Genomic DNA, 13533 nt, shown 5'->3' with positions numbered 1-13533 from the left:
GAGCCATGTTCTCTCCTGGAATGGCCTTTCCCGCCTTTGGACAGCACCGGCATACGGGCTGGATGTTGGCTTCATCCTTTAGTCTAAGCTTCCTAAATCCATTCTGTGACACTTCGCCTTTTTTCATCTTCCAAGACCCTTCCCCCAAACACATCCCTACTTTCTGACATTTGCGTTGGTCAGGATTCTGGTTGCAAAGAATAGAAACCTGTCAGAGCTACTTTCTGCACAAGAGGAAGGGAGTTTTCCTGGGAGGGTCATGGGTACAGCCAGGCTGAGGAAGGAAGGGCTGGCCCTTGCCTGGGAGGGCAGGAGAGGACACAAGAGTCCCCCTCCTCCCTGCCCCATGCCTGTCTGGGTCTCTGTATCCTCTCCTCTGAGATGCACATGGCCAGCCCAGCGTGGTTGCCTACAGCCCTGAGATCAACTTGACTCTTACGAGTCAGGCTTAAGAGTTGGCCCCCAGCCTGGATCAGATTTCCAACCTGGCCAACGGGCAAGGCCCCTTATGAACCTGCCTTAGCCCTACCTCGTAGATGGAGGTGCCGGCACGTTCCCGAGAGGGAAGGGGAGCGATCATGGGCTCGGGGATTTAATAGACCCTTCGAGAGGTGGGCTCCAGCTGCAGGCTGCCCTCCAGGTGCGGTCCGAGCAGCACCTGGTGAGCAGGGCTCCACAGGCGACCGTGGGCCAGGCTTTCACACCCTTCATCCCAGGAGGTGGGTCCTCCAGTCCCTTGTCAGGTGCTGGTCGTGCGGTTTCCTACAGGAACACGAGTGCAGGAGGCACCTGCTGCAGGCCCTGCCTGAGGAGGGCCTCTCGCCCAGGTCTGCCTGGCCGCAGAGCCACCTCTCACCTGGGCCTCTTTGCCCCACGCTGTGACTGGTGGTTCCATCCCTATTGCTGACGAGTCATGCTTTTAATAAAAATTCTAAACTCTTCCTTCTCATGCTGCAGCTCAGCCACGTCTTGCCCCATCTGGGGTGTAATTTCTTGTTAGACCCAAGCCCGGGCCCTTGTGTTTAATCCCAGTTTCTAGTAGATCCAGATCTTTTATCCCAGAACATGTTTTTGTCATTTTTTTTTTTTTTGAGCAAGGAAATGTTTATTGCTCGAGAAGGCCTAATACAAGAAGATGGGAGAACTAATTCTTAAATCCATCTTGAGAGACAAAATTCAGGTGTTTTATATATCGGGGGCGGGGGGAGTGGGGCGGGGGGGGGCTGTAGGCAGGCGGCACAGAAAAGGGGTCCGAGGAAAAACCTGAAATTCCTAAATCTCTTTGCTCTTGGACGACCCCTGCTGATCGCAGTCTGGGTCTGGAGTCGTCGTTACTGTGCGTATCCCCCCCCTTGTCAGCCTTGTTCATGCCCACGGAGGGAAGGCTGATGGGAAGCCTTGTGTGAATCTGTGTACTGGCTGCTGCTGGACTCCTGAAAGGAAAGCTGGGTGGACGAGCCCGGTCCCCTCCCGTCGACACTGCTCTTGTCATTGGGCCCTTTGGGGTGACCCTTCAACCAGTTCCTCCCGGGTCTTCTTGGAGCCCAGTGCACATCTTCGTCTGTCTTGCCCTCGGGGCCAACAGGAGAGACTGTCCCTGGTGGAGCCTGAGGAAGCGCAGTTCGGTTCAGATGCTCTGCCCCAGGTCCTGCAGCACAGCCTGGGGATCCGGAAACTCGCTGTGCTCCCTGCTCTGAAGTGTGCGTGGTCTGGAGGAGGCGGCAGGTGCTGGTGGCATACGGGGTGCACCTGGAAGGGCACCTTTACTTGCGGAATCGGGTGGGGCGGGGTCCTGAAAGGCTTGACAGTGATGGTATTGGAGCGGGGTTTTCCAGGAGTGGAGCTTGTCAGGCAGTGTGGCTGTCCTGGGGAAGGAAAGCATCGGCGCAGCGGATTGGGGGAGGGGTGATGTGCATGTAATTCATACACTCGTGTTTCCTGCATTCGTCTCCATTTGTGTGGTCCTAATAAAAACCAACTTGAGCTGACTTTGGCCGAAGCAGAAACCAAGTGTGTGGAAGGCACAGGGACCACTCAGAGCCTCTGGGAAAGAGTGGCACAGACTGCGGAGGCAGGGCCGCTCGCTGCTCCCAGAGCCTCCACGCGGGCCCTCAGCCGCACCAGGAGCACTGGAGGCCCCTCACACACCCTCCCTCTGGATGCGCTGCTGTCCCTTAGCACTGACTCCACTTTTGAAGGAGGCGGCTGCAGACGGGCTGGACTTAGATCTTTGTCCTCAGTCAGGAAGGGCTCTCAGCAGAATGGTGGATGGTGCTGGTGAGGCCTGTATGCAGGAGCTGGGGTGGACAGAAGGGGGATTTGGGTGCTGGGTCAAGGGCCCAGCTGTGGGGTGGGAGGGGTGCGCCCTGCTTGAGCTGTGGCAGGTGTCGAAGGACTGGGGGCTTGGGCTGGGGAAGCAGAACTGCTTCTGTGTTCCCAAGCCCGAGCTGACGCCAGCCCCCTCCTCTCTCCAGAACCGGCCTTCAGTGATCACCTGCGCCTCCGCCAGCGCCCGCAACTGCAACCTCTCCCACTGTCCGATCGCGCACAGCGGCTGCGTGGCCGGGCCGGCCAGCTACCGGAGGACCCCGAGCTGTAAGTGTCCCTGGAGTGGGGTGGCCAGGGGGGCTCAGCTTCCTCAGTCAACACGACTTCAAGTGGAGTTCGTTTCCTCCCATCTCATGCTGTAGACGGGAACCTCTAGGTGTCCTGGAGCTGATTTCTAGTTGAGACGGAAAAAGTGGGATTTTTGGAGCACATATGCTCCTAGCATTGTGCCTGGTGTGGGTGCGAAGGAGGGAAGACACACATTGGCCCTGACCTGTAGGCTCTCTCTAGTTGGGGTAAAAATAGGCTCTACCATCCCCTACTGCCACATTCTCTCTCAACTAGTAGCTAGCCCTGGGCGGCAGGCATAACGCCAGGTTGCAGGTGCAGAGACGTGCCCCTGCCCCTGCCCCAGCCCTGACCGCTGTCCCCCCCCACAGCTGCCACCACCACCTGTGACCCCGTGGTGGAGGAGCATTTCCGCAGGAGCTTGGGCAAGAACTACAAGGAGCCTGAGCCGGCTCCCAACTCGGTGTCCATCACGGGCTCCGTGGACGACCACTTTGCCAAAGCCCTGGGAGATACGTGGCTTCAGATCAAGGCAGCCAAGGACGGCGCATCCAGCAGCCCCGAGTCGGCCTCGCGTAGGGGCCAGCCTTCCAGCCCCTCTGCCCACATGGTCAGCCACAGTCACTCCCCCTCTGTGGTCTCCTGAAGAGAGCACCGTCCTCCAGCAAGACGTCGATCTGCATGGTTTGCCTGAGCTTTGAACAGTCAGTGCTTAAAAAAAAACAGGAAAAAAAATATCATGGGAGTGGGGTGGGGGGAAGGGAAGGGATGGTTTATTTGCAAAAACCATGTCGGGGATTTTGTTCTGTTTTTGTGCTTGCTTGGTATTCGTACGCCAGGGCCCTCCAACATGATAGTAGGAACGGCGTGTGGAACATCTGTCTCATGTAGCATCCTAACTTCCTGCCTCAGTTACCAAAGAAACCTCTGCTGCAGGTCTGCTGCCCGACAGGGTCGGGACTCCATGGCGCGCACTTTCTCAGTCACAAGCCATGACGCTGGTGACCCAAACGCTTTGTGCTTTTCCATGTGCTTCTCGGGGCCGGGTGTGTGCGGCTTAGCTTCCATGGCATGTTCGGTGCAGCTCACGTGTGTGTGCGTCTACTTGAAGAGAGCGGAGGACTCTTGTGTCTGATTTGCACTATTGGAGGAGGACTGGAGTTGCCTGCTTGACAACTTTATGTGAGATGCTAGTACTCTGAGGGCAAACTGCTGAAAAACAAAGGGTTTAAGGATGACATTTCTGACCATTTGTGTTTTTGTTGTTTTTTAAATTTAGACTAAACAGTTTTGGAAGGGGAAGTCTCATACCGGTTATAGGTCTTTCTCTCTAGATTTCAGGTGCTTGCAACTGGACTGCAGATTCCACCAATCACGGGCATTTTCCTTTTCCTAAACACTGCAGTGTGTTAGGCTAGAGCTGGGGTTCCGTAGTGCTTTAAATGTGATGCATGTTTTAAGGGAGAAAAATAGCTGGTTTCTATTAATTGTACAGACAGTAAACACAAACCTTAATACTTACTAGCTTCTGTTCAGAATTAGTTTATTTTTGTCAGTTACAGTCCTAGATATACTTACTGCTGGTACAGTTGTACTCTAAGATTTGTATTTGATATTCACCTTACTCCCTAGTAGTGGGGGCCAGGTGGCCCCTGGTAGGCCCTGGGACGGGCAGTCGAGTCGCTGGTCAGCCGTGTTGTGGGATGCTGGAGTTTTTGCTGCAGGCTGACAGCATCATTTATTTTTTGCATCCCTGTCTGCTTATTACTAGCTCCCAGGGGGGTTGGGAGTTGTGTCTTCCAACTTTCTTCTGTGCAGAAACTGCCCCCTTTAACTCTCCCTTGGCTGAACAGCAGATTACTGACAATCTGTGATATGCTATTTTGTGTGCTTCCTCGTACGCTGGGGCCAAGGCAGTATACATTCCTCTGACTTTATACAGTTATTACTGCATTTATTATCGTTTGCTATAGTAATAGCTACTAACTAGAAATTAGATGAAGAAAGCATGACAGACACAGCTGTGGATGTTCAACAGCTGCTCCTCTTTTCAGTAAACGCATGTGTCTATCCCCCTGCCCCTCCACCAGGCTACATTCCAGCCTCGCTCACTGGAGGGTTTAAGAAGTCACCTGGCCAGGTGATGCTGGCATGACCACCTCACCTGCAAGGCACTGTGGACTCACAGGAGCCTTCCAGGCTGGTTTTCAGCATGAGGAAATTACAGGTGAGCTGGTCCATTTTGGAAACTGGCACTGGGTGAAAAGGTTGGAGGATTGGCTCTTGCTGTGGTCACAGGGTGGCTGCAGGCCTTTGAAAAGGCGAAAGGAAAGCCCTGTCCTCTCGCCCCTGCACACATTTCACTCCCACTTCACTGGGCTTCCAGGCTTTTGCATCCAGGCCCCTGTATTTTCTGTAGGAAGAATTGTTGAACACTTTTTTTATATAGGTAACTTTAAGACCATCATTACGCTGTGCGTAAAGAATGTACAGAGAAATTTGTAGGTATTTTTTGAAGAACAATTAATTTGTTAATGATATGTAGCTATTTAATTTTTCCCTTTCCTATTGTAATCATTCATAATTTTTTGTTTGGAAAAAAAAAAGTTGATCTTTTTTTTGTTGTAGATTTGTCTGTAAAAGTGCAGGAACACAGTTATTCTATGAGAACACTGCATCTGCCTTAATAGCCACTAGTTTGTTACTGCTACAGGCTACTGAGCGTCGCCACAGGAAACAACCCCACTGCCAGCGGGCTCTGTGAAGAACGGCTCCTCGGACAGCTGTCCGCTCGGGGAGGGACAGTGGTGTGGCAGCTGGGTCCCTGCGCACTGACCTATCTGGGATAGGCAGTACCCAGAAGGGCCTCAGCAGATGGGAAAGCAGGAAACCAAACATTTCACTGGGAAGGGGCACACTCCCCGGCTGCAGGAGGAGCACGGTGAGGTCTTCACAGAGCCACGCCGTCCGCAGTGCGTTCTGACAGTTCTCTCCATGTTTGTAAATCTGTAATATACCATTCTCTGTGGCCTGTTTTTCCTGGAAGAAGAAGAAGAAAAAAAAGGTTTGGCAGGCCATCTTTTTTTTGTACTTAAAAGTAGCCTTAAGAACAATAATAAAGTGCTCTTAAACCACGGACTGTTCGTGTGACCCTTGGTCCTGGGGTGACAGTACCAGGGCTTTGCTGTGAAGCCCAGGGAGGGTGGGGGTGCTTAGCAACACTGCACCTGTCTACAGAGGAGCCCCTGTTTATGCCTCATATAGGCTAGAAAACTGGAATTTTAACTCTCTCCGAGAATCCTCACTGAAAACCTAACCTCCAGAAATCCTACTCTTACTAGAGTCAGTTTCAGACTCCATCTTGACTTTGGTTCCAGGCCTGAGATTAAAGATGAGACCACAAGGATGAGAAGTTTCCATACCCTCTCTGGGTGCCATAGGTGTGCAGACTCAGGATAAAGAGAAGATCAGGCAGAACCCATCTGAACTCTCACCACCTGCTGGCCACAGACTGAGGCAGACACAGCTGGGCACCACCGAGGAACCCAGGGTTGGGGAGGGTGGTGGAGGGCAGGCATGGGGTTTGCAGTGCAGCCCCACAGTGGTCTCCAGAAGGAGACCATTTAGTTTGTTAGGGCACCTCTGCCTGTCCTCATTGCCAGCCCATGGGGCCAAGGTGGAAAGGCTCCTAGGGAGCCTGACAGACACTGACGAGAAAAAAGAATGCTCGTGGAGGGAGCCTCGCCCCAGCTGATGGCAGTGCCAAGGTTATTATTTAGCTCAGAACTGGCAGGGTCACGAATCAGAAATGAAGAACGCCAGAAGCTCCTGGGCAGGGAGGGCCCCAGTCCTCAAGGTATGGAGAGGAAGGAACGAAAGGTGGGGGGATGCAGGGCCCAGAGTCACCGGTCGTAGGCGGCAGTCCTGCTCTGGCCACTGTGAGCTCCCCAGCAGGCAGCAGTTGGCCACTGAGGGTGGGCGGTCAGACGGTCTCGTCGTCACTCATGTCCCAGATCTGCGTGGAGAAGGGGAGACGTTCAGCAGAGTGTTCAGCGGTCACTAAGCAAAAGGGACGATGGCTCCCACTTGCAGGTGACACGCTGTGTGCCTCAACGCCTTTGTCACTGAGATTGACACTTCCCTTGTCTAAGAAACCACGTCTCGGAGAAGGGAAGGCAGCTGCCCAAGAGATCTCTGGTAACTGAACCGGTGGCCGAGTCCGGGGGAAGAGCGAGCTGGGATTTGGCCCCGGGGAGCGCGAACGCCTCCTCAGCATCTCCGGCAGAGCTGCCTTCCCTGCCCCAGGCAGCCCCCACTCGCTCCTGTTTCTGTGGCCCTGACCCTGAGCCCGATCATCTTGTCTCTTTAATGGCTGCCTTCTTTCTGTCCACCTGCTCTCTGGAAGGTAAGCTCCCTGAGGGTGGGATTCGGGCTGTGCACACACTTCCTTCCTCCGCAGGCTCCCACCCTGGTGGGCTGCCCCATCATCATGTGCCTGTGGTCCAGGTGCCAACTGGACTGAAAACCACAGGCCTGGACAAACGCTAAAGAGCTGCCCCTTTAGAGTCAGCCTTCCCACCAGCCCCAGCGGGCGCCTGGGGCAGGGCAGTGGAGACAACCAGATCCTGCCTGTCCCTTAGAGTATGTCCTTGGAGAGCCTGAGTCTGACCTGGGGTGGGGCGAGATGTGAACATGGGGAAAATAGGATCCCCACAGAAATGAGAAAAGGTGGGGGAAGGCCTGGCCCACTGGCCAGCACAGGCGTCCCTGGGCTCCTCGTAGCCTGGACTCCCTCGGGGTCTGGTCCGTGAACTTACGCCTTCAGACTTTTAGAATTCCTAGAACTGGTTGCAAAAGGCCACCTCAACGCTAGCTAGCTGAACCAAGAGAAGGAACATCGTGTTTACATGAGGCTGGCCCAGGGAGACGGGGAGGCCCGGCCAAGGTAAATATCAACACCAGCTTGGCTTTCAAAGGCAAGGATCTGGAAAGTAAATAGAGAAGGAAATTTCCTCTCTCTGGAGGATCCAGCAGCCTGGGCCGAGAGCTAGTCGATGTGCCTCTCACATCCCCTGTCTTTATACATGTCTTCCTGCCCAAGGACACTGGGGTGAGGCTGCAATGCCAACATCCAGATGCCTGCAGGAGCAGGGTCGGGATGTGGAAGAGTTCAGTCTGGGGTCCAGCAACCTGAGTGTGGCCAGGTTGAGTGTGCCCTTCTCTGGGCCCAGCTCATCCTCAGCATGGCTTGAAGACTCTTGGACCTGCCCCCTGGGGTGGGATTCAGTGGTAGGAGGCAGGGTGGCTGCACTTAGGAGCCCCTGGACTTGATGATCCTATAGTTCTGACCATCTGAGCAGGCAAACTTGCCACCAGAGGGTTCACCAGGGGAATTCATTCTTTCACTGTCATTCAATAAACACACATTATGGAGCCTCTCCCTATGCCACAAGCTATGCAGGCCTGATGTAATAGTCCTTCCTTCACGCCTCACAAGAGCCCGTGAGGTGCAGATGGAAACAAGCTCAGAGAGGTAAGGCACCTTGTCTGGGATCATGCAGAGCTGGGGGCATAGGTGTGTGGGAAAAGGTTACGTGAACAAAAAGGGCTGCCTGGACTGCCTGCAGGACTGGAATAGGCTGCATGGAGGAGGGGGCCTTGACCTTCTATGGCCTCTTGCCCAGCCTCCTGGGAAGCCACCAGCCAGGGCTGGGCAGAGTCCATTTCAATGAGCAATGCCCTCTGCAAACGGGCAGATGAGGTTGTTCACAGGACTCTGGGGGCCCAGGGCAGGACTGTTTGGGAAAGCAGGAGCTGCCATTCATTGTATTAGATCTCAACTGTGAAGAAGGGTCCTTGGCACCCAGCCCTGCCTCTGGGAGGCCCACGCTGTGTAGGGGATCAAGTAGACATCCAAAGGGCATATTATGATGGGACTTTACAGAATGGGTGGATGATGGGTTTTTGCATAACTGCTCTGGTATTTTGCACAATGAGTTCCCTGGGCCTACAATGGGTTTCTCCACTAGGGCAGCCAGTCCTTTTCCTATTGGCTGGGCTCAGAGGGCAGTAGCAGCCTTGATTTTAAATTTCCAGAAACTTCAGCCTTGACAAATACTGTATGATCTCACTTACACATGGAATCTAAAAGAACTGAACTCAGAACCAGAGAGTAGGTGAGTGGGGTTGCTGAGAGGTGGGGGAAGTGGGGAGATGTTGGTCAAAGGGCACAAATTTTCAGTTATAAGAAGGATAAGTTGTGGGGATCTAATGTACAGCATGGGGACACTAGGTTTTAGTGTTCCTACCATACACACACCAAAGTAACTAGGTAGCTATCCTACTGAATGGGAAAATATATAACTGAGGAGGGGAGGGGAACTGAGGAGGGGAGGGGTTAATAACCAAAATATATTAAAAAACTCATGCAACTCAATAACAAAACAACCACAACAATCTGATAAAAATATGGGCAGTGGACACGAAAAAACACTTCTCCAAAGAAAACATACAGATGACCAAAAGACATGAAAAGATGCTCAACATCACTAATCATCAGGGAAATGCAAATCAAAACCACAAGATACACCATCTCACACATATCAGAAAAGCTATTACCAAAAAGTGAACAAATAATGTGCTGGCATGAATGTAGAGATTGAAAACTGATGTGGCCATTATGGAAAACAATATGTAGAGTCCTCAAAAAACTAAAAATAGGTCTATCATACGACCCATCAATCCCACTTGTGGGTATTTATCCAAAGAAAATAAACACTAATTTGAAAAGATATATGCATCCCTGTGTTCACTGCAGCATTATTTACAATACCCAAGATATGGAAACAACTTAAGTGTCCATCAATAGATGAATGGATAAAGATGTGATATAGCCCTAGCTGGTTTGGCTCAGTGGATAGAGTGTTGGCCTGCAGACTGAAGGGTCACGGATTCAATTCCAGTCAAGGGCACATGCCCGGGTTGTGGGCTCGATCCCCAGTAAGGGGGAATGCAGGAGGCAGCCAATCAATGATTCCCTCTCATCATTGAGGTTTCTATCTCTCTTCCTCTCTGAAATCAATAAAAAGAAATAAAACAGGGCCAGATCCTAGATTAAAAAACACACAGATGTGATATCTATAATAATAAAAGCATAATATGCTAATTAGACCAGACGTCCTTCTGGACAAAGCCGGGGCTGCAAGGGAAGCCCAGGTCCCGGGTGCCAGCAGCCGGGGGAAGGAAGGCCTAACTCTTGCATGAATTTTGTGCACCGGGCCTCTAGAGTATGTGTGAGTGTGTGTGTGTGTGTGTGTGTGTGTGTGTGTGTGTGTGTGTGTGTAGGGATATTATGCAGCAGTAAAAAAGGAATGAAGTCTTGCCATTTGCAGCAACATGGATGGACCTAAAGGGTATTATACTAAGTGAAATAAGTCAGAGAAGGACAAATACCATATGGTTTCACTTATAAAACGAAACATACAGACATATAGAAACAGAAGGAAAAGGTGTCAGAGGGATAGGTGACAAAGGTGAAGGGGATTATAGTCAGTAATATTGTGATAAATATTTACGATAGAATTAGTGGGGTGATCACATACAGAAATGTAAAATTACTATATTATACACCTGAAATCAACATAACTAATAAAATATTTTATGTCAACTATGCTTAAATAAAATTTTTAGAAAGAGGTGAGGGGGTGTGTTAATTTGATCGTGAGGATCATTTCACAATGTAGATAATCATTTCATAATGTTTATTAAATCTACATATATATAATATTTGTCAGTTATTCCTCAATAAAGTTGAGGGCGAAAAAAGTGGGGACTGAGATCTGTCTGCTCCCTACTAAATCCACCTAGCACCTGGCAGAGTAAGGACCCAGTGAATGTTGTCTTAATTAATTAACCACAAACTATAGAAACAACATCCAGTTAGAAATGTAATGAAAGAGAAGAAGCCATTCACTATAAGAGCCATGAAAAAGATAAACTACTAGGGAACAGACCTAACGTGAAATATACAGCATGTGTATGAAAACAAAACAAAACCAACTCTTCAAAAACAGTCACATAGGTGAATTCCTTTATAACAGCCTCACAAGATTATGAAAAGTGAACAAAAACTACCCCCTGTTTATGCATAGGAAGACTCAACATCAATCAAGATGTCAACTTTTCCCAAATTAATATCTAAATTTAATAAAAGCTCAATTTTAAAAAATCAAGTATCTTTTCTGGAGCTAGACAAGCTGTTTCTAAAATTTATGTGAGAAAAAAATAAGAATATCTAGGAAAACCTTTGAAAAGAAGAGCAATGGGGAGGTTCCCCTACCATATGTTTAAATATGTCGTGAAGTCTGTAATTAAGAGGGTTGTGTCAGCATGAGCATAGATATTTGGGCCAATGGAACAAAATGAGTCCAGAAACAGAACAGAATAGAAATGTCCAGGTTCTTGATAAAGGTCTGGGAAATGTGACCTCAAAGCATTAGAAAAAATGGACATTTTAATAGATGATATGGGGATAAGTAGATATTATTTGCAAAATGATAAAACTTACTCCATGCTTATACAGAACAAATTCCAAATGGAACATTGATCTAAATATAAAAAGAGAAATCTTAACTAATATTAGGTGCAACACATAGGTGAATCCCTTTATAACCTGGGAGTGGGAAGCATATAACTTAAAATCTAAAAGCAATATAACTAGATATATTGGACTGTGTAAAAATATACATGTGCAGTTTTGCATGGAGAAAACACTATAAGCAAAGCCAAAAAGAGAAACTCACTGGGAGAAAACATTTTAACATACCATAAAAGGCTAAGCTCCCTAATATACAAATAGCTCTTAAAAATCAGTAAGAGAAAGACCAATAAACTGATTTTTGCAAAGCAGGCCAGAGACATCAACAGTTCACAGAAAAAAATATAGGCAGATGGCCCTTAAACCTAAGAAAGGATGTTCAACCTTAATCAGAATAAGAGATACATTAAAATTCCTTAGGACAACACACCAAAAATACCAGAAAAATTGACTGGGACTTCACGAAAATCAAAACTTCTGGTCTCTGAAAGGATAGCACTATGAAAATGAAAAAGCAAACCACAGACTAGGAGAAATATCCATACTGTATATAAAAAGAATTTTTATCCAAAACATATGAAAAAACTTAGTTTAATATATAAAAGGCTAAGTGTCCGTCTGTCCAACCGGTAGCTATGACACACACTGACCACCAGGGGGCACTCAACACAGGAGCTGGCATGATGTGCAACGGCCATTTAAAAATAAACAGCACTGCAGACCTGGTGCCAACAAACCAACACTTGGCTTCCCCCAAGTGGGACACAGGCCCCGCTACCACCCCAGAGCAACACCCCACCCAATTGCAGCCAAGCTGCTGAGATCCCATGGCGCATAATGCCACCCACAGCCCAGCCCAGCCCAGTCTGGAAATGGTTGCTGTGGGCGCTAGGTAATGACATCACGTAGCAACGCCTGGCTTTCTCTCCCTAGCGACTAGCCTCCTTGGAGTTTCTTCAGCCCAGGAATAGGACTTGCTTTATAGTCAGGTGAAAACATTTCACAGTTTAACCAAATGTCTGTGAAGCATTTTCCCGTGCCTCATCTCATTTGATCTTCACAGAAGTCCTGGAGTAGGTAGATAGGAGACTCGGTAGAATCCTATTTTCTTTTCATTAGCAAGACGCAAATAGCGATATTAAAATATTTCTTCTAATTAATTTCCTTTCAGTGTGCATGAATCCGTGCACTGGGACACTAGTAGCTTAATAAAAGAGGCAACCTGATTTTTTTTTTTAAATGGGCAAAAGGTCTGAACAGATACTTCACAAAAGAGGAACTACAGTGGCCAATAAGAATCAATGCAGAATTCTTATTGCTAAAAATATGTTCAGCATCCTTTGTCCTGGGGGGAGGGGTGGAATGCAAATCTGAATCACAGAGACAGCACACTCCACCTTCTAGAAGGGCCAAAATGGAAAAGGCTGGGAACTCACACACTGCTGTTAGTGGGAATGGTAACTGCATAATCCCTTGGGAGAAAGGTCTGATGACTTATAAAGTTAAACATACCCTTACCATATGACCCAGCCATTCCACTCCTATTTACCCCAAAGAAAGGAAAACACACATATCTGCAAGACGACTTGTGCAAGAATGGTCATAGCAGCTTTATTCATGATAGACACAAACTAGAAGACTTACATGTCCATCAACAGGCAGAAAATTATGGGATATCCATGCAGTGGATACTACTCATCATCAAAGGAACAAACCACTAATGGATGCAGCAACATGTACTCATCTCAGAACCCTTATGCTGAGTCAAAGAAGCCCACCACAAAAGACAAAATACTGTATGGATCCATTTACAGTGGAACCTTGGTTCTGGAACTTAATTTGTTCTGGAAGGCTGTTCGAGAAGTGATTTGTTAAAAAACTGAATCAAGCCCTGACCGGTGTGGCTCAGTGGATAGAGTGTCGACCTGCGGACTGAAGGGTCCCAGGTTCGATTCTGGTCAAGGGCATGTACCTGGGTTGCGGGCACATCCCCAGTAGGGGATGTGCAGGAGGCAGCTGATCGATGTGTCTCTCTCATCGATGTTTCCAACTCTCTATCCCTCTCCCTTCCTCTCTGTAAAAAAATCAATGAAATATATTTAAAAAACAACAACACTGAATCATTTTTCCCATTATAAATAATGTAAATTGAATTAATTTGTTCCAGACCCCCAAATGATTCCCTGTGTTAACCTTTCTTATATATAGTACATGTCTAATAGCAAACCTTAAAAGACAAAACTGACTGGGAGAAAGCATAAAAGGCTAATAATCTCCCTAATATACAAATAGCTCTTAAAAATCAAGAAGAGAAAGGACAA

The 13533-nt window shown here is 48.7% G+C and overlaps 2 protein-coding genes across 11 annotated transcripts in view; one reads left to right on the top strand and one right to left on the bottom strand.

The window, feature by feature from the left end:
* VGLL4 (vestigial like family member 4) overlaps positions 1–5754 on the top strand; it is a 146375-nt gene extending 140621 nt beyond the window's left edge. For all 9 annotated transcript variants that reach the window (XM_059663594.1, XM_059663597.1, XM_059663600.1 and 6 more), the window contains 2 exons: positions 2475–2595; positions 2988–5754. In XM_059663594.1, coding sequence (XP_059519577.1) covers positions 2475–2595; positions 2988–3262 — 396 coding nt within the window. In that variant the 3' untranslated portion in view covers positions 3263–5754. The remainder of the gene's footprint in view (positions 1–2474; positions 2596–2987) is intronic.
* Positions 5755–6360: 606 nt separating this feature from the next.
* The window catches only part of ATG7 (autophagy related 7), a 246801-nt gene continuing 239628 nt past the window's right edge, over positions 6361–13533 (bottom strand). For both annotated transcript variants that reach the window (XR_009448517.1, XM_059663590.1), the window contains one exon: positions 6361–6631. Coding sequence is in view for 1 of the 2 variants with exons in the window: in XM_059663590.1 (XP_059519573.1) it covers positions 6599–6631 (33 nt within the window). In the remaining variant the exon portion in view is untranslated. The remainder of the gene's footprint in view (positions 6632–13533) is intronic.

The sequence above is a fragment of the Myotis daubentonii genome, chromosome 14 (genome assembly GCF_963259705.1).
Source record: "Myotis daubentonii chromosome 14, mMyoDau2.1, whole genome shotgun sequence".
In the NCBI taxonomy this organism is placed as follows: domain Eukaryota; kingdom Metazoa; phylum Chordata; class Mammalia; order Chiroptera; family Vespertilionidae; genus Myotis; species Myotis daubentonii.
Note: the sequence above shows the minus strand (reverse complement) of the source record. Positions and strands in the feature narration are given on the sequence as shown.